We start from the raw sequence: 27,827 nt of genomic DNA on the forward strand, positions 1-27,827 counted from the left end.
ATGAGACGTATAAGGTCTCAAACGTTGCAGAAAAGCAAGACACACATGTTAAAAAAAGAAAAGTGCTTTATAGGCCGAATATTGTGGAAAATACGCTTTAAAAATCAATGTCGATGGAATAAACAATTTAATACAAGAGAACTCAAATGTTAAAAAATCCGGGGGCACGGGTTTCCGTTATCCGATCGAGCTGAGCTTTGCAGGGATTATTTTTTTGCGAATTGGAAACATTCTGGGGGGTGCCGCAGAATAAATTTAAAAAAGGACCACCCTAATACATATGTATACATCTTTTATCTATAAACACAATATTTATATAAAATTTTCGACAAATTGACATCGATTTGAAAACAGATACATTTCAAGCAGTGCATTAATTGCTTTATTTTGATATCTTGAATGCCAAAGAATCATGAGACTAATCATTCTTATACAATACTAAGAATAATAATTTCTCAATTAAATAACTTAATTGTTTTCTAATCAAGAAATGGCTATTAAATCGCCCACATTTTAAAATAGAAATTCCTATTTCTGAATATCTCACTTGATTTGTTGCTTTGGACGAGTCAAAACGAGCATAAATATAGATCAAACTGGTCGCCATACAGTTTTATAATCACAACAAAGCGTTACTATGGGCGTCTCGTAATGGTCTTGGACTTGGGCGAATTGGACGATTTGGACGACAGTCGGCCCTGTGATAATCAGCTGCGAAGTTGTACTGTTAAACACGCTCAACGGAAATTTTTACAACGGACAATAATTTCGCATTGTGCAAATGCTTTAAAAGAAAATAAGAACTTGCGTATGCATGCGTTTGAAATTAATCGCGAGATGGTTGCGACTGTTGCGAGTCGACGAGAGGACAGCTGAACGATTGATGCTTTATTCGAGCGTCGTAAAATGACACGCGGAAGTCGAAGTTCTCGTGAACGAAGATCTACGGCGATCGGTGAACAGCTCGAGCAGAATGACAGCGAGGATGGAGCTTCCGTTCGCGCTGTGCAGGAGAACGACAGCTACGTGAAACACAGTAACACGCCGTCGCAGAAACGATGGAGCAGCTCGGAAGATTCGAGCCGACCCTATAGCCGAGAAATCAAACCAGTCAGTATTGTTTATGGGACGAAAATTATAAAGAAAACTGAAAACATAGTTTAAAGCATCATTAGTGTAATTAGCATGATTAATTAATTTAATTGGCACGGTAATCTCACTTAATTAGACATGGTAATCATAAATTACAAATTGCAACCATTTTGCAATCATACACATTTATACATATATAATTAATATTCAATTAAAAATAAATGAATGATTAATTCACTGGCGATACGTATTTTATTCATCTGTCGAACTACAGCAACGCAACGTCATATTACTTTAATTAATAATTAATTTGCCAAATTCCATGATGGTTGGCATTTTATTTGTCAACTATTTATAGTTTATCTAGCCAGGTCAAGAGGCACCAGGGAATTATTTAGATAAATAGAAAAATGTATTATTATTGAGTTCACCATTCAACATCTTACAATTAGAGTTTTCTTCGGAGACAAGATAACATTGAAGACACGGAGACCGAGTCACCGGATGCCAAGAGCAATAATAAGTCACGCAAAGCCGACTCGTTACACTCGGCGCGTGAAAAAGCGCGTAATTCCGACGTTCACACGAGCGAAGAAAGATTCGCGTCCAGGTCTCTCGGGGGAAGAAGGAAGCGCAGTAAACGGACCGAAAGACGAAACTTCGGGACGCGGCCACGCACGGCAGATCACGATCACGATCGAGCAGATACCGGATCTTCCGCGAAACGCTACAGTGACAGAGAAGATAGCCTCGCTGATAAATCACGAAAAAGAAGAAGGAATGTTTCCCGAGGTAAAGAAAGAATAATATCCTTTACGTCTCATTAAGAATAGCTTCAAACTAAAAAAAAAAAAAAATTGATGAAAATCCGTTCAAAGATTCTTTCCTATTGCACAATCTACTTAAAATCTTCCAATTGATTAATCGAGAATTTAAATTTTAAAGCAGTTGGGAACGTTCGATTGAAAGCGGGAAATAAATGTTCTAACGCCTTTTTAAAAGGTCACATTTGTATTAGGGAAATTTTAAAGGTTCGCGGAGCAAAAATGAAAATCTATAACGTAAATTAAAAATTTTCCACGCAAGCGGATGACGAGGTGCCCATCACCGAGATCTTGAAGAAGGCTCAAGAAAATGCGCGCACAAAATATGAGGAAGCTGTGCCGTTTCCGGAATTGACTACGGATACAATTTATATTCAAGGCAGGAGCGGCTTTAGCGCTGTGAAAATTGGCGGATCGAGACGTGCTTTGGAAAATGATACGACACGCGCGACAAACGGTAGAGAAGGCTGCGATTCCGCAGAGACACGAACGTACACGTTGATAAAGGTAGCAATCACGGCACAGAAATTTTGGAAGCGCACAGGTCTCGTTTATCAAGGTCTCTTGGGCGGGATGGCATTTTTGCATTTCATAATGGTAAACGTTTTTTTCCTCAATTACCGCAGATTGGTAGTACCATTTTTGTGGTACCAATTTTAAAAGATGAATATCATCTGATTTGTGGTTGCAGATTCATGTCTTTTTTAATACTTCGATGGAATTCATGTCAAATTATTCGGTTTTCTCCGAAATGTATGCGAATATATTCTCCTTCCTAGTCACTCTTTGCGTCATATCCATCTTCGATAAGTACGTTCAACATTTAAGAAGGAAGACTTGACATAATTTACATTCGCATTTAAATATCGTTAACTTCAGGGAAGACATTAACTGTTTTAGATTCGATCTGGCGCGGCTTGATATGGATCACTTGCGTGAGATTTATATGGATCATGCGAAAACCGTGATCGCCGTTCTGTTTTATCTGGTAACTTTTGGACTCCATCAAGCATCGTCAAAGGTGGACGATCAGTTAGCTTTGTTGCATTATCATGGTATCAACGAAACGTGGTCGAACGTAAGAATATCGTGACGACTTAAGGAGGTTCGTCTACTATTCTGAAGTCAAAAATGCGATTGAATAATGTCGATACAGCGATCCCGAATTGTATGCAATATTGGTATAATGAATTGTGGATGCTAGTTATGTGCTATATTCTTCGTAAATTATTAGAGTATAAAATATTAAGAAATATATGCCGAAGTATGAGAGCGTCAACGACTCGGAAATCGTTTATAAAAGATAAATCACAAATAATTTATAAAAACCTATATAAACAATTGTTAGAGAATCAAGAGACACGGTAGTGTCTCGTGTCAAGTATACGCGGAGCGAGACCGACCGGGACTCTTTTACGCGACGCGACGGGTTGCGAATACTCGAAATGTTGAGATCTCGATAACGAGTGAACGGATCAAGTTCTAAGTAGGCTTGATCGATATACTAAAGACTTAAAATGATTAATACATTGATGATTACGTGTCGTGGATGATTAGTGTTTGTGAGGTTGGGTTCGCATCAGGTGTTGCGTTGCCAATGGCAACGTCTGTCTATACTATAATTTGATCCACGTGGTAAAAGTATAAGCTCACAAAGTAAGCTTTGTGACAATAAAGCTCTAAATCCAAACGGTAAAATCCTAGTTTTTATGCAATCCTTGATGTTTCATCTGTCAAATGCTAGTTTTTCAAGTCCTAAATTGGCTAAGAGTGTACTAAATCAGTGATCATTTACTTCAGAGCGACCGTTTCTCATGAGGCGATAGGCTCAAAGTGGTCAACTTCTGAATAATATTACAAAAAAACTATACGGTCAATATTGCTCAACTTTTGGGATTATTTGTTTAAAGTGTTTATGTAAATCTCATAAAAAATTAAGACTCTAAGTTGACTTTCGACTAATAGGCGAACCTCCTTAACAGCCAGCGAAGAAACACGTAAAACAGATTCTTTACTCGATCGCGCTTGTATATACGATATGATTTTTTCCAGAATACAGCGCAGGAAACGTTTCTGGAGGAGCTGAACGGCTGGCAGAAGGTAACGATATCGAAAGACCTTCTCGCGGTTTTCGCTTGGTTGTTCGTCACTTTTGGAACTCGGGACAACATGCTGTTGACGCATCTTGAATCGATGGTGCAATATGCGAACAACGCGGAATCACCGAGATGACATTCGAGAAACGACTTTCACTGGCGAATGAGACAAACGCGCATGAAGTTCTTCCGCGCGATCGCGCAGACTAAATGTCACAAAGTGCTGAAAACAGGAATACTTTAGAGAATAATGATTCACTTTGCCGAATACTTACCGACACTCGTCGACTCGATCCCGTTCCGGGTACAGAGAAGAATACATCGGTATTTTCAGAGACCAATTCTCCAAAGAGGGGCGGGGAGAGTACGATTTAAACATTTATTTGTAACAGAATAGCGTTTGATATGTACAATATGTATAATGTTCGCCTAGACGCTAATCGATAATATATATGTATACATAATAGCAAAGAGAGAGGACAATAATATTAAGATTAAAATAACATGACGCAACCCAGACAGCACATAAAACTAAAAGATGACGAAAAGATGTCTTTTTATAGTTATCTTTTCGGCTAGACGAAAAGATGTCTAAAAGACGTCTTTCCGACTACACAAAAAGTCGACTGTTTATCTAAACGAAAAGTCGTATAAAAGATCTTACTTTACGCTTTTTCTAATGCGCATACGGAACAGCCACCTAACCTAAAAGTAGAATCCATTTGAAGCTACAATTTTGGAGTATTGAAAAATTATGGTAGCGTTCAGCAGAGAAAGCAGCTCAGTGAGCGTTTAGTAATTATATATTGTTCCTGATTAGTATATATTATATTATACGTTCTTCTGGATCTATCAAAGGTCTAGCAACGAAGCTATATCATGTGGTGTTTATTAAGACTAGGAGCTTATTGCGTAAAATATATGTTATAACATTGGTTGATTCACGTGATGTGTTATTGTACGTGCAATCTATATGTATAAAATTGAATAGTTATTTGTGCAACAAGTGCTGTAAGATAAAAACTCGCCTTCGGCTCGTGCGTCAACTCCGCACCCGGGAATTTTCATCTTTATACGCACGACTTGCACACCCTATTTTATGTTGCAAGTGCGTGGAAAGTGCATGGCCTATCACGCACGCGCAGCGTGCGCAATGGGGCACTTTCCATGCACGTGTTACATAAAGTATATTAAGTATGTTTCCATTGAGGGTTAAGAATCGAGTCAGAAGTCGGGTCAGACAGAGTCGAATTGGGGTGAGCGCTCTTACGGTGGTAACACCAAACTCGAATCTGTGAACCCTACCCAACAAAATTTTAAGGTAAATTACAAATGAGGTTCGGTGGAAACGACAAGAGTCGAGTTCGGGTTACTATAGTGTTGCCAGCGAGATAACCTTTGTGCTGATTTTCGTCGCCGATCTTGGAATAAAAAATAATTTCTGAATATTAATTTCCGCATACTTATTACTTGGTAGCTTAATTGTAAAATTAACATTATCGTTTTTAGTCGCATAATCTTAATAATAATAAATATAATAATTAATAATAATAAATATACTGTTGTGTACAGCTGATGATTTGTACAGTCGGTTACGTTCAACTTTGCTGCAACCCTGGTGTAACTCTAATCCGGTGGAAACAGACAAACCAACCTGACTTTAACCCGACTCTGAGGGTGCAAACTCATGCAGCGGATCGGCGTACGCAGAAAATCGCGGAACCACAGCCTTGACCAATCACAAGCGTTCCGTGATTTTCAGCGATTTTCCGCGGTTTTTTAGCGGACAGTTCCTCTTCTTCGCGGAACTGCGCAATTTCGTCATCCGTGTGTATACATACATATGTCATGAATGAAGAGAATTGAATCGAACGAGAACCAACATGAACAAGAAAATATCTCAAATAGTAAGAAATATTATCATTATTATAATATGTAGTTATAATCAGTTAAGAGAATTAATTCCAGTTTTTTAATTTTAATCCTTTTTGAAAATTAAATTACTTTTTATAAAAGGATTTTATATAATTAGGTTATGTTACTTTTTTAATATTTAATGTTTAATGTTTACATAATTTATGTATTTATATTGTTGCGTGCTGCGGCCGCCCGGTTCACTCCTCGACCACGCGAGTCAGTTGTCGGGTCGAACGGCCTTTAGGTGTCGATCGACCAGCCGTGAAGTCAACGGAAATTCACGTTAAAGTTATTGGAGCAACGGTTGCTGGGAGGGGGGGGGCTTGTTATTTAAAAAAAAAACAAGTCTTCCGTCAGATTTTTGCTGGACTCCTCTCTTGGAGGACGCGTTTCACCCTGTTACGCAAGCGCTTGAATAAAGTTGGTGTTTCCTTAAAATCGGTCTCCTTTCTTTTACGCGCGCGGACCGTATATGTGTGCTTGTGTGAGAGAGTGTGTTGCCGCGCACGAAGGCGCGAGTCGTAGCGACGCCGAGGAACGTCGTCGGAGGTGCAACATTTTGGGGGCTCGTCCGGGATAAAAATATCTCGGACAGGATGGCGACCACGCACACCCCGCCGAGGACCCGTTCGCAGGCCGCGGCATCGACAGCAACGGAGGCGGGCGCGACCCATCCGCAGGATGCGGGGGCGACGGTGGCAGAGACGGGCGCTTTCGAAGCTGTCTACTTGGAGCTTCAAAAGCTGCGCCAGGAGCGGCGGCTGGAGCAGCAGGAGCAACAGCTTTTCCGCAGCGAGTTGGAGGCTCGCTTGAAGGAACGCGACGCTGCGGTGGCACGTCTCCAGGAGCACAACTCGCCGTATATCAGCTATCAGCTAAGTCCCTCCAATAATGTTTCTCGCGGCGAAATTTCAAATGAGGCGACGCGTGGGATAGGCGCGGGCGAGGGTTCGTGTGCGGGGCGCACCGCGTGTGGAGGTTCGAGTGAGACGTCGCGCGGTTTGAAGTTGAAGCCGGACACGTTTGACGGGACGGCGCGCTTCGCGAATTCTTAGCGCAATTTCTTTTAATTGTACGCGCGAATTTGTGGGCCGAGGCGGAAAAGGCGGTCGTGTTGGCATCGTGTTTGCGCGGGAAGGCGCGGTCACTTCTCAAATCATGCGCCTATGGAATCGAATCTCTCACATACGCGGAGCTCACTGAAAAGCTCGAGCTGCGTTTCGGAGAGGGGCACCTCTCACAAAATTATTACTCTCTTTTTACCAATAGAAAACAAAAATTTGTTACAAGGTAATTCTCCGGGCGTTCAGGAGCAGGAATCTTCCGGGAATTACGTCCAAGATTTGAGGAAAAGATTAGGAAAAATTCATTTTGAGGCGAGAGAGAGAAGGTCGTTAAGATCTTCGAAGACTAAAACCTGGTATGATGAGAGAGAGCGAGATCATTTCTTTTCCAAGAAGGGCAGAAAGTTTGGCTGTTTAATCCTCAAAGGAGAAGAACAATTGGGAGGGCTTTCGGTGTTGCATTTGGCCGAGGAATACGCCAAAAATCTGCCTAGTGATCCGTACGCAACGGACCACGAATTACTGAGGCAGAAGGCAATAGAGAGCCAGAGTATGCTTTGTGGCCTAGAAATGAGACATTGGGATATGATTGTTGGTGCTTGCACTTTCCAAATCTCAGAGGATGACAAGTCTAAAATGGCCATGATGGTTAGTGCCTGTAGATATCAAGGATTTGACCCATCTCTTATATTGAAGAAGTTGATAAGATCTCACTTTGCAGGTAATAGAGCTGTTCTGCATACCTATAACATCGAGATTGAAAATGAGCATGGTGAAACTACTATGTGGAGTTTCACAAATAAAGAAAGATTTTTGAATGATATATATTTCTTAATTACAGTGTTCTTAAACAGGGGTTCAATTGTGCCAAAGATTGTGAAGAAAAGTGCAGCTGACTTCACTGCTTGCTTAAGAATGCTGGTTGATAAGTATTCTATTAGATCAGGAGAAGAAGAAGGTAGGAGGAGGGCATTGGCACTTGCTCCTGATGTAGTTACACTGCCTAGGATTGCTGCCTGTTTTTTTTTTTTTTTAGGATGAACTGGAGATCCGGAATCGTGGGTACCGTTTTTTTACACAGCTGTCGTCGGGGCGCTCTACAGCGGATTCTTGGCCATATATCAACTTGGAAAAATTTCTAAATACTCTTCAAATATCAATAAATATGATGTAAAAATTTCAAAAAAATGTATTCTTATAATTCCTTACAAAAAATTCCCCCCAAAAAACAGCTTCTTGACCAGACGACTCCCTTAAAGAATTATATATGAAATAGAAATAGAAATATAATAGAATAGAAAAAAGACTGAAGAATATAATAAAATTAAAAATAGACCAATATCTTAAAATTTGCGGAAGTTAGAGATATTACAGACATTTTTCTAAAAATTAGGGATCTTTAATCGCGTATAAAGCTGGGTCTAATCAACCAAAGCTTAAAAAATTATATATGAAATAGGGGTAGAAAAGACTGAAAAATATAATAAAATTATAAATAGATCGATATCTCCAAATTTGCGGAAGTTAGAGCAACCATGGACATTTTTAAAAAAATTTAAAATTTAAATTTAAAAAAAGAACCCCTTGATATTATTAATTATTAGCCATTTTTATTAATTCTATTATATTCTTCAGTTTTTTCTACCCCTATTTCATATATAATACGTTAAGATTTTGTTGATTAGTTCTGGAGTTATAGAAATTTCGGTAAATTTGGTACATACACACATACACACACACACATACATACATACAGACATTTTTTTAAATTACAATTTTTCGACGTTTTAGAACATTTTGAACACGTTCAGAAAAACAAAAAAAATTTTTTTTTACGAAAACAAAGCTTCCTCTATGAGAAAACAAAATTAAGCTCGATATCTCAAAATTTGTGGAAATTAGGGCAATCTTGTAGATTCTTTTAGATAGAAATCGGTAACCCCTTTATTATTAACAATTTTTATTAATTCTATTATATATTCTTCAGTTTCTTTTTATCCCTATTTCTCATATATAATTCTTTAAAATTTGGTTAATCAGTTCTTGAGTTATAGAAATTTTAGTAAGTTTGGCTGTTTTTTTTTAACAGAAATCGGTAGCCCCTTTATTATTAACAATTTTTATTAATTCTATTATATTCTTCAGTCTTTTCTACCCCTATTTCATATATAATTCGTTAAGATTTGGTTGATCAGTTCGGGAGTTATAGAAATTTCTATAAATTTGCCACATACACATACACATACACACATACCGACATTTTTTTTAATGCAATATTTCGACGTTTTGGAACACTCTGAACATATTGACATTAAAAACTAAAAAAACAATCTTTTTTCTTTGATTTCTTCTACCCCTATTTCATATATAATTCATTAACATTTGGTTAATTAGATTTAGTTTTATATGCGATCAAAGGTCCATATATGAAGTTTATGAAAACAAAGCTTCCTCTATGAGGAAGCAAAAACAAGTCTCCCGTCAGATTTTTGCTGGACTCCTCTCTTGGAGGACGCGTTTCACCCTGTTACGTAAGCGCTTGAATAAAGTTGGTGTTTCCTTAAAATCGGTCTCCTTTCTTTTACGTGCGCGGACCGTGTGTGCTTGTGTGAGAGAGTGTGTGTTGCCGCGCACGAAGGCGCGAGTCGTAGCGACGCCGCGACGTCGAGGACGGGGTGCAACAATATATTAATATTTATATAATCCATTTTTTATTGTATTTTGTCTTATTGAAGGTCTCTCCCTTTTCTTTATAATATTAATTTCAGAACGGAAAATGCGGGTATTGCGGCTGGATCCTGCCGAGCAATGCGGAACCATCGAAGCATTCCTGCTTCAATAATTTTGATGAACACAACAACGTTCTAATCATTGATGAAAACAATATTATAACAATAGGTCAGTTTACAATTACAATTAATTATACGTATAATTATTTCAGCATAAACTATCGAAGTTTGCATGATTTATTAAAATCATGTGCGCGTTGTCAATGCTTTTACATTATATTTATATGTAATACTATTGAAAATTTGACTTACCGCACAGCTCAGGAGGAAATCACTACCTGTGATAGTAGAAAAACTTAACATAGTATCGATAAAGGATGAAACTATAAAGGCTCTGTACGAGGGGCGACTGAAGCAAAAGATAAAGGAGAACAGTATTACAGACGTGGACGATGTGGAAACTGGATGGAAAAAGATTAAGCTCAATATGACTACAGTAGCAGAAGAGGCACTAGAAAGAAGGAAAGTGAACAAGAATGCTGACATACAACACAAGCTGTGGTTCACGACGGAGGCAAAGTAACTGGCAAAAGAGAAGAGAAAGGCATACCTTAAATACCTTAATAACAGGACCTATGAAAAGTGACGGAGATACAAGAATGTAAGAAATCTCGTAAAAGCGGAAATGCGGAGAATCGAAGAAGAATACTAGGCGACCTTCACTGCTGATATGGAGCACGACCTATATGGAGCTCAGAGGAAGATGTGGGGAATGCTAAGACGCAGGAAACAGGAAGTGAATGTGTTTGTCCAGTCACAGAAAATTTCCAAAGAGGATTGGATGGTCTACTTCAGACAGCTGTTCTGGGAGGATAGCGACGACCACATACCAGCGGCGTCGCTAAACCCGGGATTGGATCAATGTCCAGAATCTATAGTGCCGTAGCGCTAACTCCCCCGCCGAAGCGAATTCGAGCTGTCATTTAAACGCGGAGCTGGCCGAGGCTGGGACCTGGGGGAGACGCCTCGTCGATAGATAATCTCGCGGAGGGCGCGAGGCGAGATAAGCGACGGCATGGCGCTCTCGCGGGACAATTAAAGAGTGGAGTAAAAAAGCGTTTAGAAACACATTACGTAGAATCTCGAACCGGGTCGCGACGAACACGCAGATCGGAGTCGAGCTTGTGGAATCCCTCGCCAAGACGCTGAAAAACAGGAAGGCGCTTGGACTCGATAAACTGCACAACGAGATGGTGAAATATGGAGGAAAAGACCTTCACTCGGAACTGGCCAAGTTGTTTCAAAAAGTCCTCACCGATAGGATTGTTCCATCTGAATAGAGAAAGAGCATAACCATACCAATCTTAAAAAAAAAAGAGACAAGAAGAAGCCGGAAAACTACCGAGGAGTGACTCTCCTTAGCGCGGTAATAAAGCTCTTCACAAGGATTCTAGCGAATAAAATCTCAGAGAGGATCCCATTGAGCGAAGAGGAGCAAAGATTCAGGAAGAACAGATCCACAACGGATGCCATATTCATAGTGCGCCAGATAGCCGAGAAAGCCATTAAATTTGAGAAACCTGCCTTTGTCGATCTGACCAAAGCCTTTGACCGAGTCAGGCTTGATGACGTTACAAATATCGTGAGAGAGGAGGACATACCTGAGGAAATAGTACAGATCATCAAAGCTCTGAACTCCAACAGCACGACACAGATCCGCGTTAGCGGTAGCCTGACAGAAGAAGTCCCAATCGCAACAGGAATAAGGCAGGGCGATTCTCTCAGCCCGCAGCTTCTTAACCTTGTAATGGTCAGGACAATAACTGACGTGAGAAAGTCAGATCGCGGATTCAGAACAGATAAAGAAGAAATAACCATATTGTGCTATGCCGACGACGCAGTGCTGATCGCCGAAAACGAGGACGAGCTTCAGAGACTGCTTCGCCAATTCTATCTGACGGCGACACGATATAACATGATGATCTCAGTACCAAAGACCAAATTTCTCGTGATCGCAAAGGAACCCATCAGATGCAAGCTGGCCGTAAACGATGAACCCATTGAATAGGTCATGTCGTTCGAATACCTGGGAGTCAAAATATCCTCTGGCCAGGACAGGAAGGAGGTCCAGGGCTAGGTCGACAAAACGGCAAGCATATCTGGATGCCTAAAAGAAATCATCTGGTGAAACAAACATATGAAGATGGAAGCCAAGATCAAGATCTATAAAACCTATGTTCGACCAATTATGACGTATGCAGCGGAGACCAGAGCAGACACCAAGAAAACCAAAAGCTTGGTCCAAACGATCGAGATGCGGACTCTCCGAGTCATCGCGGGGCACACTCTCAGGGACAGAGTACCCAGTGCGACGATCAGGGAAACCTGCGGTGTCCAAGATGTCGTCCGGTGGGTGAGGCAGAGGAGACGAGGATGGAATGACCACGTATCCAGGATGGGGGAGGAGAGGATGGCGAGAATCGCGAGAGATGAAGCCGGAATCTAGAAGACCCCTAGGAAAACCCCCAAAACGATGGATGGACAGTTGGACATCCGGATCACAAGAGGCAAATTAGTCGGAAAGACAGGCTCTAAGCCTATTTAAAGAGGAAAAAGAAGAAGAAGAAGAAGAAAAGACTATTGAAAATTTCCAAATGAGTGCTCATCAGTTTCTGGTTTATCATGGGAACCCATTTTGATTTAAATATATTTATTTTTAAAGTAAATCTCAATACCTATTAACGAATAAATTGATTTGTATTTGTTTTTAATTGATATCAATCATATTCAATAGTTTTCAACTATGATAAAAATGTTGAAAATATATATTGATTGTTATCGATTAAAAATTAATTGAATTAGAAATATTCACAAAAATTAATAGAATTATTAAGATTTAGTTCAGAAATCAATATATTTTAATCGATCAGAATCGTTTTCTATCAGGGATGTATATTTTGCAGGCAATAAAACCAATGAAATGCAAGATCAGAATTACATTTCGGAGGGTGAACAGACGCAAGATACGGAAACGACCGCTGATGAAATATTAATAGCTTGCGTGGCCCAGAAGCCTGCATTATATGACCATAGGCTACCATTTAACAAACGATCAAAGACAAAAAGATATGCTCTTTGGAATGAAGTATGCAATGTTATGGGAGGTACGAAATTGTGTAATCATTAAGTATTTATTATGGCTTTATGCGTATTGTACACAGTAAAAACTAAAATGTTATTCGTAACATTTTAGTTGAAATTTTTCATTCATCGTGTGTTACTTGTTACCAAATTAGAAATGTTAATTAATTGACACTATATTGAATAATATAATCTTTTCTAATTTCTGCAATACCATAAAGGAACCATGAACGTTGAGGATGCCAAAAAACGATGGAAGTATTTGAAAGATTGTTATATAAAAGACAGGAAGAAACGTAAACGCACATTTAGATTTAGTGAAGCAATGAGCTTTCTGAGTGACACCATGGGACCAAGGCCGTAAGTACCAATCATTCTACTATTTCTTGCCACTTTAGTATCATGCCCACTCCAAAGACCCACAAAACATTTCCATCTTGTCCCATTCACCTATCACGGTGCTAATTACTTTTTATTAAGCGACTAAACAAAATCAAAACATTTTGTGCGTCTGTGAAGTGACCATGACTTTAAACTTTTGTAGACATGTTGTACGCATTAAAACAATTTTCTACATGTATTGCGTCGTATATGTACAACTTATAACGCATATTGTACAATATTATTTGATTAATTTTATTAATTTTGTTAATTAAAACATCAAGTACTAGTTTACTTACAAATGAAGGCGAACCACCTCCTAGCCCCATAGAGCCTGTTTCAGCGCCATTTAATGTCAGCACCCACGCGTTAGAAACATCTGCTTCCACGTGCAGCAACAACTCGAATGTAAATTCCTCAAAACGTATGTGTAATTATGAATTCATATTAAATTCATTGTGATAACAAAATCATCAGAGGCAAATCATATCCGGGATCTCCCTGGTGATCGAGGTCCTTGCGATCGATTAATAGGGCGATAATAAGACGAGTCTTAAATATGGACGAATGGGACGTATATAAATTGATTATTGCAGCAGGTATTTCAGCCATCTTTATGTTTATTAAAGATGCGTTTTTACAAATTGTCAAGGATCTTGATCGATATATCCAAATCATTTTCTTGGTCATATTTGTGATCGTAATTATACTTGCGTGCTTGGTTATTTTTACTATTTTATATACCTTTTATTTTTAAAAACTTAGTCGGTTTTTTTTGCTTTGAATCAAAACTTTTGCTTCCCGTTTCTTTTCAACATCCTCAAATTTAAAATTATTTACTATATAATAGTATTTTTCATATCTTTGTAGGAAAAAAAATTGGAGACAAAGAAAACAAAAATCATTCGGAAGAGGCTGTTCGTACTGCAGTTTTCAACAAACCTGCAGAAAAGGATGATGTATATTATTTTGCTATGAGATTAGCTGAAGGCCTTCGAAGACTTCCACACAGAGAGCGTGCCGAATTACAAACTGAATTTTTAAGTAAAATTATGGAAGTTGAAAAAAAATTAGGATTAGATAACGTGTGAACATAAATACTTGAATTATTTTAGAAGCAGACAGCATAAAGAGCTGGATTTATTCTGATATGTATGCTTCTGCTTTTTTCCATACGCATTCTACATGAGATGAATATTTATATTTCAAATTCGGAACGGTTTTCATAACATTATAATCTTGTGTGAATTTTTCTCTTAATTTTTATCAAAATCATTTATCTTCGACCCATGATTTTTTTCATATTTAAAATATAAATGATTTTGTTTCATTTACTCTGTCTCCTGCCTTGTCTCCGGCATTTGTTCATTCACTGGTCGGCTTACCCTAGTATGTCTCAATTATTACTTTTTAACCATTCTATTGAGAAGTAATTATTATTATCATGTTCATAAATGTTGCATTTAATGAGTTCCCTGTTAGAAATATTTAACTAAATGCTTAAAATATTAAAATAAAGTTTGAACACATTTCAAATGGAGACTCATGATTGGTTGCGCGCGATCCGCGCTGTCTCGATATGCTTCATGGGTACATGGGGATCGTAAATCCGCGTAACAAAAACAGCGGAAAGCTTATGATTGGTCAAGGCTCTCGTTCCGCGATTTTCTGCGCACGCCGTTCCGCTGCATGGGTTTTCACCCTCAAGGGAAAATGTGGTACCGCTAACCTAACCTAACCTAACCCATACCTAACCGATACCATCGATACTGTTAATAGGTTACCGTATGATGAAGTTATGAAAATAGTCACCTATCAATTTCTTGATCAGTTTGATCACTTTTATGTTATCATTTTTGATGTGTGTGTGTGTATACACACATATGGAATTGCGTAGTTACGCGAAGAAAATTAAAACTATCCGCTAAAAACCGCGGAAAGTCGCTGAAAATCACGAAACACTTGTGATTGGTCAAGGCTCTTTCTGCGTACGCAGCGTACGCCGTTCGCGGTGCATGGGTTTGCACCCTGATTCGACTATGACCCGATTCTAACTTTCGGTGGAATACTCATTGAAATAAAATGTTCTTTCGTTGCAATAAAATATTTTTTGAAATTATAATGGCCAGTCTACAATGAGTCGTTAGTCGTTAGTCAGATGTCGGAAGAAATAGTTATAAGCGTATCGTAAGGCAATCGGAAGCCTGTAATCGGTGATCGTAAGAGATGGCATTTGGCCAATCGCTTATGATTGCCGATTACAAATTTCCGATCGCCTTATGACACGTTTATGACTTTTTCCGACTCTCTTTCAATATCTGACTAACGACTCATTGTAGACTGGCCATAACTTCAAGGTTTATTAACATAAACTTTTCATTTATAAACTAAATTTATATTTAATATAAAAAACGAAAACACACATGTCTACAATTTTAAAGGATGGCTAAAAGATGTCTAATATCAGATGTCTTTTAGTCATCTTATAAGTTTCAGCTATAAGACGACATTTAGTGGGACATAAGTAATCTTTTAGTCATCTTTTAGTCGACTTTAAGCTCTAACGAAAAGACATCTAAGCCGAAAATTTGTAATCTTTTGGTCATCTTTTAGACATCTTTGCGCTGTCTGGGAAAGGTACAGTAGTAAAATATGTTTAGACTTTCTTGAGCACGAGAACATCGGTAGAATCCGCAATTGCAAGGCAGTAATTGTCAACGATCGGCCGTGTTGGAATCACGAAATATAACTTGCGTATCAAAACTCGCACGGGACACAATAGGGAGGTGTGCGGGGAGAGGACAATCGATTCGTAGAAATCGGCGGAAAAATTTCTGTAACTTACAATTGCCAATTCGAACGGCGCGCTCTCGTTTTTCGACGCGGATGAAAGCGTTTATCATAAATAATGTCCCACACAGCAAAATATATCTGAGATATAGCCAGATATCTTTATGCCTACAATTTTAAGTTAAATCTGAGATATCTTATTTCCAGATATTTACAGAATATCTGTAGGGCATCACACATTACTCGATATCACATTATATCTTTGAAAAAGATATCTCTGCAACATTTGCATACGAATATATGGCCGATTCACAGTTAACTCTTATATTTTATGAAGATCAACTCAAGTTTATTCGTAGTCAATAAAACAATTTGAGAAGATTCGGACCGCTTGGTTACATACCAAAGTTTTTCCGCACCCTGTATAACATATATCTGCTTTTAAATGAGGCATAGATATCCGATATATATGCAGAATCAGATATCATATCTGAGATAAAATTATCATGGCTTTTTATAATCTTGCAGATGTCTCTGAGATATTCTCATGATATCTCGACAAGTTCCAGATATCTTGGTGATATATTTTGCTATGAGGGGCATGCAAAGGGTTGTACTCATTTGCGAAGCAACGGATATATACATGCTGCTCGTGTGTGAAATTTATTACATGCGAGAGTCTCTCCTTTTCGTTCTATTTGCTGGTTCCTCTTTAATAATTTACACCGCCTTACGACGTCTCTTCTCTTTTTTTAACGTGTATATTCTAAAATATCTCTGAGCTTAACAATATCATCAAGGCACTGTTTGCAGTTCTATCAAGTCGATTTTCGCCTTGTCTTCGCTGCCGGATACAGATCGATCCGGTCATCGTGTTCACGTCAAGTCATGGTGGAAGGAAAACAAGGTGCTCATTCAAATTTTTCAAATAAATAATATTTTTCAAAAAACGAAATATCTATGTATAGGTTCAGAAGCATCCCAACTAGAAATGGAAAATCAACAAAAAATCACCCCATGCAATGAGTATAAGTACTTGGGAGTGATATTTAACAATTTAGAAACGGACGAACAGAAAATCCAATGTAGAATTAAATAGGCAAAGAGAGCATATCTTGTCTAAATGGGATACTGTGGAGTAAAAAGAAAGAAAAGAAAGTTTAACATATATATGAAACGCTGACTAAGAGTAACCTGTTATATGAAGCAGAAACCTGAAGAATAACACAGAAATATCAGAGAAGAATGGAAGCAATCGAAATGGATGCTATTAGACGATCGCTGAGAATACTAGGAGAGACAAAATTAGAAACGAAGTGATCAAACAACGAATGGGCATACAAGGTTCAATATCAGAAGACATAGAAAGAAAACAGCTGATCTGGTTCGGACACGTAAGCCGTATAGGAGATGAGAAACTGCCCAAACAAGTAATAAGATGGCAACCAACAGAAAGAAGGAAGACGTGATAGACCAAAGCAAAGCTGAAAGTTATTCCTAACGTAAAACTGTTATCCTTTTTTGTGCAATCGCTTATACTTATGTATAAGCATCTCATTTTTATTAAATTAAATTATTCAATTCATTACGAAAAATATTACCTCAGCCAGGATTCGAACCTGGAACTTCCCTCATTCCGTAGGACGTCGTACCAATTCGACCACTCTGAGGCATGTGGTAATATTTTTCGCAATAACACATTTTAAGATGAATAATACTAAGATGGAAACACCGTGTTTCAGATCAACGGTGTATAATAACAGAAAAGTATATAATAACAGAAAAGAACAAGCGACATCGCCAAGCAAGACAAAATATTAAAATGGATCAAATGAACGAGTATGTTCAAACGTGTGGGTTATGTGTGAAGTCATATATATGTAATCAGGACGAAATACCTATACATAAGTGTTTAGAAGGATACTCTAATTTCATTACAGATAAAAATTTATACTTTTAGCCTGTACTAGATGATGGAAAAACCATTGTCAAGAAGAAGCTTGGTACAAGGTGCAGAGATAACAGCAGCAGTACCCTTCCATAGCAATAATATTGAAAACATCCAGCCTAGAAACACAGGTCAAAACCATACAAAAGAAAGTGTCTTCAGAAGAAGAAAAATTATTAATGCTAAAAGTACAATGCAGAGAACCGTTATGGAATTTTCGACTACCTCTTAACCAAAGAAACAATAAAATTAAAATCTTTGTGGGAAGAAGTTTCTAAAGCTATTATAACGGCAAATTCAATGCAATTGGATGCAAAAATAAGTTCAAAAATCTCCACGACACTTATAGGTGACATTTATAAGTAAATTCTGAAAAATTGCCGAGTGAATTCCAAAAATAATGTATATGTATAAGTGGAGGCATTCTAAAAGAGGATGGAATTTCTTCGAGATTCTTGTTTACAAAAAAGAACCATATCTATAATATTGATGAAGATTGCAATAATAATGCTTGTGAGAATAACAATAAAGATAACGAAGATGTGAGCACATTAAAAAACAATCATATTAGAAAAAAGAGGCTCACATCTCTCTCGAATTCACAAGGGGGAATATGCAGTCAGAAATTCGAAAAAAAAAATCGAATTCTTTTATATTTTTTTATATTAAAGTATAGTATCTCAGGAATGTTGTCTCAAAATTTCAAGTTGATCTGAGCAAAATTGTAAGAGTGAGAGCGTTTAGAAGCCCCGACCGTCCGACCCGCTAAGTCACGTTCGACGCCGGCGACGCGCAAGTATAAACAAGTTTCACAAGTATAAACAATTGAAAGCCGGTAACCGTTAGTGTTGCATCAGACTTTGAAGAGTACGCTTGGTGTGTTTCTTTTGGAAAAGTTTTTCGTGTTGTTTTCTAATATGGAAGATCACAAAGTGCAGATAGGAAAACTCGAGAAAAAAGTGTAAGTCGTAAAGACAGGCGCAGAAAAAGAAGACATAGTATTCAATTCTGTATTCAATGGGCGTGAAAATAGGACACAACGCCCACGAGTACTGTCGCAAATTGGACGAATTACCGCCGCCGAGTACAGAGCGCAACTTGCTACGCGGGAGACAAGAATCCTACGCAGACAGCAACAATCCGAAAATTTGGATGTTTTAGAAATCGAGGACTTATTTTATGGGCCTGGAATCGATGACTCCGTGTAAGTTAAAAAAAAAAATTGTTGTTATGGTTTTATTCATACTGAAAACTTTAAACGCGTTTTTCTCAAAACTACATTTTCAAAGTCGGTGGACACGATATCTCAAAATCTACTGCACCGATCTTTTTGAAATTTTACACACTTCTTTTATACATATTAAGCTTCCGTGTAGACAAAAGATTTTTTTTTCAACGATTAGAACTTGTTTTACAAAAATGAAATAGTCAATTTTTTTAATAAAAATCGTAACTCAAACTTCAAAGTTCTCTAAAAAATTCAAAATTCACTTTTTTTCGAAATCCTTCGTTCACACGGAAGATAAAATCATCTACTAACAAAATCTTTTTGGTTTTTTGATTTCAGATAATCCTGTCTCGAGATATATGATGTCAACCAGGATGCTACTTTTTTTTAGGAGTTGTATTAAAATATTCGCCAAAATTATAATAACTATTATTTTCTACTTAAAAAAATACAAAAAGTTTGTCAAACATATATTAATATATCATGTAAAAGTTTCTCAATAAAAAAGTTAATACGTTTACGTAAAAAAATTTCGAGAAAATCGCTCTTTTTTTTGCGCCTCTGACTGCATATTCCCCCTTAACAGATATTTAGAACGTTTAGCAGATATATTAAGTCAACCATCTCCTAACATTGTTCTTCCACCACCACCATCTGAAGATTATATAGATGCATTTCTAAAATTGTTTGGACACAATTTAAGAAAATTATCGCCAGAGAAACAAGACAAATGGATTGAACGATATTTACAACAGTACGAGGTAATTGATAAAGATCCAAAATACTTTCGAATGAATTGCGTTCTCTGCTAACAAGATCGAAGAAAAAGGGATACACAGATCATTCCATTTATACAAGACTTAATTGTAGTGATGGTATCTTGCCGAGAGCTTACGGACTGTCGAAAATACACAAGCCTGGCAATCTTCTCAGAATAATAGTGTCATCCATAAATAGCCCGTTGTACATACACGCTTGCATGGTTTTTACAGAATATTCTGTCTAAAGGTGTTCCGGAATCTCCTAGGCATATAAAAAATAGCTACCATTTAGTAAACAAATTAAATGCCCTTTGACTCTAATTATAGGTTAATATCATTAGATGTCGTTTCACTTTTCACTAATGTTCCGACAGACTTAGTAGTGGAAAGTATTACAAAAAGATGGAGCGAGATTTCGGAGCACACAGACATTCCGTTTAATGAATTTATAATTGCAATCCGACTAATTCTCAATTCTACGTATTTTTCTTTCAACAACATTTTACAAACAAATTTTTAGCAGCCCGATGAGTACAGGCTTAATTTTTTGGATATCATTACTATCATAGAGGATAACAGAATCATTTTCGATCACTTCCATAAACCCACTTTTTCTGGTAGATACTTAAATTTCAATTCTAACCACCTACTATGTCATAAAAGAGGTGTAATATATGGTCTAACTGATAAAATCATCCTTTTGTCCCATCTACAGTTCCGTAAAAAGAATTTGGAAGATGTTATTAACACTTTATTGAACAATGGATGCCTTGACCCCGACTTATGGACATTAGAGAAAGATCGAATTTTTTTGCTCCTAAATGCGAACGAAGGGAATTAGCGGCGTTTTACCGACGGCTGCGAGAAATGGAACTGATTCACATGAATAAAGGAACGTAAGCGAGTCTGTTGTATGCGGCTAGATACGTATAATTTAATCCATATCGATGTAAGACTGCAGTATTTCTGTTAAATATTTAATTTTTGTTAAACGACCAAGGTTATAATTGTTTTTGCACACTGATGAAGGCCATATTTAGGGCCGAAACGTTTGTATATGTTTGGAATTTGTAATATAATATTTTAAGCCAGCCCTGTTTATTAAATTATTTTATATTAAGCGAACATGATTAACTAATTGTTTAGAAAAGTATACGTTTGTTTCGCCCATAAGTGATTAAGAAGAATTAATAATGGTAAACACACAAAGTAATTCAGTTAGTGGCCCAACGAACTTATTGGTTGTTCAGAAAGATGCGCAAGAGCACACCTTGTTTTCCTTCCACCATGCGGCAGGTGGGTTTTTCGATTTATTTATCCATCGACGCAGTTGCGCGAGCCGAGAAAAAAAAAGAGATATATAAACTAAACTCGATAATGTGTGCGCGCAATCCGATCGCAGGAAAATTGACATTACTCGACTCGATCAGATCTTATTATTACGCGGGATAAGTCAGACAGTCACGTAGCTTTTCCCTAGAAACGCGAAAGATTTTCTTTTTTGTCATGGCTCTTATAACGATGTAATCGGTACTTAGATCGCGATTGAAAATTGTGCAAATTTGCAATGGCAGTATCGAGTGGGGTCGGCGCTTTCGCGCGTGCAAATTTTCGCCGAGTTCGTAAAATATTATACATTTCGGCGGAGAAGATTAGAGCTTGTGTAATTAACGTCAACGTGGGCTGACGATGTGCTATATAAAAAAGGATCTAGGCTTGTTTTTCGTTCGGGAGAAAAATACCACAGAAAATATTCAAACACCACTGACAGCGAGGACTACAGTTTCGGCTAGTCGTGAGTCGCGCATGGCAGTCAATCGGCTGCATTGATCGCGAAAGACCTTAGATATATACTCGAAATAATTACACTGGTCCTGCGTACCGCCAAAAAATGCGCCCACGCACGCTTGTTTATCAAAACTGTTTGCATCTTTGTTATTTCTTGCGTGGGAATGTTGTTTCAAAAAGGCACTAAAGCTGGATTTAAAATCTGTCGTGGCATTGCCGCGAGTTCGTAAAAATTCCGAAACGACACAACAAAGACAGTATCATGGAGAAATAAATCATTACGAAGGCACGAACAAAGCCGATCGATTTTAGAAGCAATCTTCGTGATACGTTTCAGTTTTTTTCCGTTTTCTTATATCCCGTAATGACACCGTCTTTGAAAAAATCTATTTAATATCGTCGACAATGAGCACGAGTTTTAAACCCAGCTCCGTTGCACAACTATTCAACGATCAGAAGCACCTTTTCGCCTTCAGACCGCGATCCGAAACGTCGTCGGATTGATTTTTACAATTTGTGATTTTACCTTTTTTGGAACTTTCGCTTCCCTCTTTGATTGTCCTCCGTGATCACGTAATTTGCGCAAAGTTCGCGGGAAGCGAGGCAACGATCGACGAAGGCGGCGCCGTTTCTTTATCGTTACCTCCATTTTCACTTGTTGATACCTTTCTGAATGCGTTGGGGGGAGAGAGTGGTAAACGAGAGTCCGCAGCCGAGGATGGTACCCTTTCATCCGTACGATCCCGCAACTGTAATCGCGCGTTCTTCCTCCGCCCCTACTCCGACGATCAAATGGTCTCCTGGTTGTTCTGCATGTATCTGCACCACGACTGGCCGTTGTTGTTGCCCTCGGGGCATTGAAGTAATTCTCAGTCGTCAAAGTCGTGCCTGAGCTTTATATAAAGGCAGGACCCGAGAACGATGCCGAAGAGTTCGAGGACCGACAGGCCCAGTCCGACGGCGCCCAAGATTATCAGGTGGTCCTTCGTCGTCTCCAGGAACTTGTAAATGCAGCCCTGAAATGACATAATATCGATATAAAAATTATGTTACTTTATATTAGAACAGAAGCTTATTTATCTAAATTAAGTTGAAGGTAGAATCCCTCTAATAAGAGTCGCTACACGTGGAGTTTCGGCAAAATTCTGCGAGAGAGATAGAAATATACGCCAGAATTTTGCCGAAACTCCACGTGTCGCGACTCTTATTAGAGGGACTCCAGTTGAAGGTATAAACTTGTAAATTATTAATATGATATTCAGTATTTAATATCTTATAATAATGCCATATTTAAGGAAAAGAGTTACGACTTTTTCTAAGGAGATAAATTGAACGGCGTTCAATTGAAGCTAATGTCACGTCTGATAATCAGCCAAGGAAGGCAGCTAGGAGAAGTCGCGGCAGACGTACCGTGTACTGAATATTGGAGGGATGATCCCTTTTCCCGCAAAGTAACGTCGGCGTCTTGCAGCAGCTGTCAGGTACGACGCTGCCGTTCTTGAGGACCTCCTCGTCCTTGTGCCACTCGCTCACGAGCCAGTCCTCGAATCTCAAGGCACCGCAGCATTTGAACTGCAAATTTCAATAATAATGTCTCTCACGATAATATTGGGAAGGCTCACGAAAGCATCAGATAAAGTAGTTTCCATGCCATGCTTCCGTTATGTAAATATATTCTCAGCCACCTTTATCGAAGAAATTTTTAATTACTCCGCAACGAAGGAGAAAATAGGTTCGATAATTAAAAATTTCGTGACTTTAAATTAAATTAAATTAAATTGAAAATTCACGGAAAAATACATAAAAATATGACACTTTCGACCACGGGACATTACGTAACATCGTATTTCTTAACAATGTTGATAACATATAATTTTTTATAAAGAATCGTGTTCCAAAAAAGAATGTGACAAGGTTTTAAGCTGCATTAGAGTTTGTCGTTTGTAACGACAGGCCTATCTTTCCTATTTTTCCAGATCCGTTTACGATGCGTGCATTAAAATATAAGCGGGACGCAGGAAAGGGGACAATGACAGCGGCGATAGCAACGATAATAACCGCGTACGATAATAACGATAGAGGGGACGTGTCATACGGGGCACCGCGGAGTCATTGAGAAAGAGGGGCCAGAGAGGGCTGCCGATGAAGAATGAAGAGGGGCAGATTAATGGAGGTGAGAAACGTGTTTTCGGCGGCAGCATTAAGTTAAATGGTAACTTTAATGCGGGCGCACGTAATCCCGTGGGATTCATCGCGCGCCGGAACCATTAGTCGCGATAAACACTTCTACGGATCCTTTATACGCGTAGGCGTTACGGTCAACGCATTTCACCTTCCTTCCTGTGAACACGCATAATTCGGCGTCCCCGTCGTCTTAGAAGCGCTGGACTAGTTTAGAGGCCGGGCCGGACTAGCTACAGAAGAGCCTAGCATATTATAAAACGTTCTTCATTTATTAATAGCCACAATGTTTCACAACAAAAAATTATATATCTTGATATAATTTTAATATAAATAATCCTCCTCTTTAAAATTTCGATTTACCAAGCAAATAATTGAGCAAGTTAGAAATAAAAATTGAAGAGAGATATTTGACAAACTCGTTTAGAGCAGCATTTGCTGCAACGTCTATATGACTTCGATCAATTATTTACTCTTCTGAATGGATGTTCTCGGGTGATTCAAAGGACCAATGTCTGAAAAGAGGAAGATCGAAGAAATCTTTTCTCCGAAAAAAGGGCTCGAAATGCACTTGAATGTGTATACGCGTAGACGTTCGTATGTACATATCAGATGCGACCTTCGCGTTGTAAGTTCTTACAACTGTGTAAAGAACCGTGTAAAGGATGCGCGAATCTTATGTAAGCAAGAAAATGTGTTCTTTCGTTTAGCATTAACAATGTCGTTCGATATTGATAAGAAAATCGTTCAACTTTGTCCTGAATGGTAAGATAAAGTCCAAATCAAGAAAATATATAAAAATATGGAAAAAACGTAGAGATGAATAAATTTTTAGTGAATATTCCCCGTGGGAGATACATCAAAAAGATTTTCGGTGCGCGTTCACCAGGTACAAACGTATGCGAGACATTTATTTCCGTTCGCGAAGTCGCCTTAAAAATTCCCCGACGAGCCCGCTGTTGCGGTAAAATTCGATTTCCCCAACGGAATGAAATGCTTGTACATACACGTAGATCCTCTGTGTATAAATAAAATGCGGATCCTGAATTTCCCGCTTGCCCGACGGTTTCGCCAATTTCGGCGAAGACGAGGAGGTGAGGGGGGAGGGGTTAACGCCATCGCGCACTCGGTCGGCGTGAAGAAATGGAAACGAAAATCCTCGGTCGGCCAATGGAATATCCGACAGAAGGGGGTGAAATTGCAAGGCTCGATTTATCAGGGCCAATGGGTGTTGCGGGAGCGACTTAGCTCCCCCGCGCTATTATCAGCACCGCGTAAATCGCATCACGTGTATAGGTATACGCTTACAAGTCTGATCCAAATCCAGATGCTGCACTCGGCATAAAGTGGATGTAGACAGCGTGCACGCGATTAATTCCCTACGCGATGGAAACGTCGCCCTTTGAAACGGGCAATATGTACGCGGTCGGCATAATCCTCTGCCACTACCACCACCGTTAATCCTGATGCAAATATGTATAACGAGCAGCATAATCCTACGATTACAAACAACTTCGATCTAGACGTAAATCTTCGTTTAGATCTTTGCGGGACGTATATAAGCGCATTCGGGAGAGAGATGACGCGCGCAAAGCGACGACATCCCTCGCAAAAGTAAGGAGACGAAACCGCAAAGTTTTTCGCCGCAAGTTCACTGTGGCACTAATCGATTTATAGCGAATGGGCGGAAATTGTTCCGCGACGCGATAACGATGATTTACTGTTGTAAGGTCCTCGTAAGAGAGTGCTATCGTCGGCGGAGGACATAAATAAAAGTGCCCGCCACGTGATATCGCGGGCACAAAAGCCGCCACTGAGCCATTTCGACTGCATTCGTAAATTAATGTCGAGCAACTCCGAGATGACGCGGGTGTGGCTTACTTCCAATCAAGGACACGGGTAAGAGCACGTAGCGTTGTGAAACTACCATTACCGTGTTAAAAAATAACGAACACCGATTTAAATTGAATTAAACAATCGACGGGATTATATTTTCGTCAAGAAAAAATCGCTCGCGAAAATCGGCCGCGTCATCCATGATGTATAAAATTATCTTTTTAAAAAAATTTTTGATATCAAATTTTTTGTACAAATAATGCTGAAACGATTTAATGGGTTTAGTATAACGAGTATGTACTTGGCTCACTTTTTTAACTTTTTAAAAAAAGTAATTTTGTACAGATATTTCTTTTTTAGTTAAGAGAGAGAGAGAGAAAACAAGAAGAAAAAAGAAATATGTTTGTTGCTTAAGGAAATGTTATTATTCCCTGATGTTGAAAGTACGAGAATCAACGCGATCGACGTAAACGTTTCTTAAAAATTGGACTTTGTATTGTAATAATATCTTTGTTCATAAGGCACAGAGAGAAAAACTAAACAAACACTTTTATTATATAATTTAAACTCCAGCTATTAAGCACAATTAAAACTCAATCGGTTTTTAGCCGTTAATAAGATACAAAAATGTAAGCCAGGTTTATTCAGGATCTCGTATATTACATATATATATATATATATATATATATATATATATATATATATATATTATATATGTAATATATGTATATCTAACAGTGTGTATCAGCGTTCTACGCGACCTCGCTATGCGTGAATTGGCGCGAGACGCTGCCGCGTTTCCTGATTAGAAGGACACTGCCGACGACGATCGTGTTACGTATTGACAAGCCATACGAAACGTTTTCAGCAAACACTCGACGCCGGTATCATATTGCGTAAGGTAAAGGTACCAATACCCGGACATGTACCTATATCCGGACACCTTTATTATTTATAAGTATAACGCGAATTAAAATCAAAGATAAAAGTATTTTTTCTTGTAGTTTGAAACTTCAATTATAATATCCAAACGTTTATTTTCATAAATTTATATTGTTTTTAAGGTATCCAGACACAGATACGTGTCCAGGTATTGGTACATTTCCTATGCTTAAGTGTCCGGGTATTGGTACCTTTACCTTATTTCTGGTAGCACCGTAACAACATGAAGCGCGCCACGAATCGAAGCCACGCGAAAAACGTTACTTGGGGTCCGCGGCGTAAGTATACAGAGATGCAACGGGAATAAAAATGACAAGAGGGAGGAAATAGATACCGAGAGAGCAGCGTGCATCGGTGTTCGCGATATCGGAATTCGGAATAGCCGGTCGGCGCGCGTCCCTATTCTGTTCGCAATTGTTCGACGGCGAACTCTTCAAGCGCAAACCGGGCGTGCGTACGGATCTGAGAAACGGATAAAGAAATTCCTCCCGATGCGATGTGAGGCACTCGTACTTACTTCTTTCTGCATCTGGTCGATGGCCGCGGTTTCCCGGGATCGCACGGAATAGTTCTCGAGAAAGGTGCGGTTCAAATTCATCTTCAATTCAGGGCCAACTTGTTCCTCGTAGAGGCGCGCCAGCGCGCCGACCCCGGCCTCCAGAACGAGCACCGCCATCACCACGAAGACGTACTGTGTCGGCAGAAGAAAGACGAGAACGAGAGGGATTAGGGTCGGTTAAAACAACATCGGTGACAGTCTTTCCGCAATTACGCGGTTACAACTCAGCGCGTTTAACGCCTCTATCGTGACTAATGAAAAGGAATGGCGCTGGGAGAGCAATGAACGCCTCACCCCGCCCGTCTAACTGAATAGAAATTTCGATAAAACCTGTCGAATGAATTCTATCGGCAAAAAAGAGGAAATGAAACAGCTTTTAAAAAGGACCGGCTTACCTCCAAGTAAATGCGCACTCACTTTTATGTCCAAAAATAATTCTTTGAAATGATGTGGTACGTATAGGAACGATTTCTAATGTGTGCACTCCTTACAAACGCGATAAAGCGAGATTGAATCTGTCACAGAGAAGCTTCACGCGTTATATAATGAT

General features: G+C 38.8%; 2 protein-coding genes across 4 annotated transcripts in view; one reads left to right on the forward strand and one right to left on the reverse strand.

The window, feature by feature from the left end:
- The first annotated feature begins 684 nt into the window (after positions 1-684).
- On the forward strand, positions 685-4,583 carry LOC143901012 (uncharacterized). The gene is made up of 6 exons (XM_077412886.1): positions 685-1,110; positions 1,545-1,884; positions 2,179-2,513; positions 2,608-2,726; positions 2,817-2,994; positions 3,969-4,583. Exons 1-6 carry the CDS (start codon positions 907-909, stop codon positions 4,146-4,148), a joined length of 1,356 nt encoding a protein of 451 aa, XP_077269012.1. The 5' UTR covers positions 685-906; the 3' UTR covers positions 4,149-4,583.
- Positions 4,378-27,827, reverse strand: part of LOC143901014 (CD151 antigen) — a 119,029-nt gene continuing 95,579 nt past the window's right edge. For all 3 annotated transcript variants that reach the window (XM_077412888.1, XM_077412891.1, XM_077412889.1), the window contains 3 exons: positions 27,236-27,409; positions 23,170-23,331; positions 4,378-22,775 (listed from right to left, as the gene is read on the reverse strand). In XM_077412888.1, the coding sequence (XP_077269014.1) occupies positions 22,629-22,775; positions 23,170-23,331; positions 27,236-27,409 (483 nt within the window). In that variant the 3' untranslated portion in view covers positions 4,378-22,628. The remainder of the gene's footprint in view (positions 22,776-23,169; positions 23,332-27,235; positions 27,410-27,827) is intronic.

This window comes from Temnothorax americanus, unplaced genomic scaffold (genome assembly GCF_048541705.1).
Source record: "Temnothorax americanus isolate GAGA-0224 unplaced genomic scaffold, ASM4854170v1 Scaffold31, whole genome shotgun sequence".
NCBI lineage: Eukaryota > Metazoa > Arthropoda > Insecta > Hymenoptera > Formicidae > Temnothorax > Temnothorax americanus.

Excerpts from the sequence above, each read along its gene's own strand:
- LOC143901012 (XM_077412886.1), top strand. The coding sequence starts at position 907 with ATGACACGCGGAAGTCGAAGTTCTCGTGAACGAAGATCTACGGCGATC. Across the intron at positions 1,885-2,178 it reads AAGAAGGAATGTTTCCCGAG|CGGATGACGAGGTGCCCATC; the intron begins GTAAAGAAAGAA and ends TTTCCACGCAAG. Across the intron at positions 2,995-3,968 it reads TCAACGAAACGTGGTCGAAC|AATACAGCGCAGGAAACGTT; the intron begins GTAAGAATATCG and ends GATTTTTTCCAG.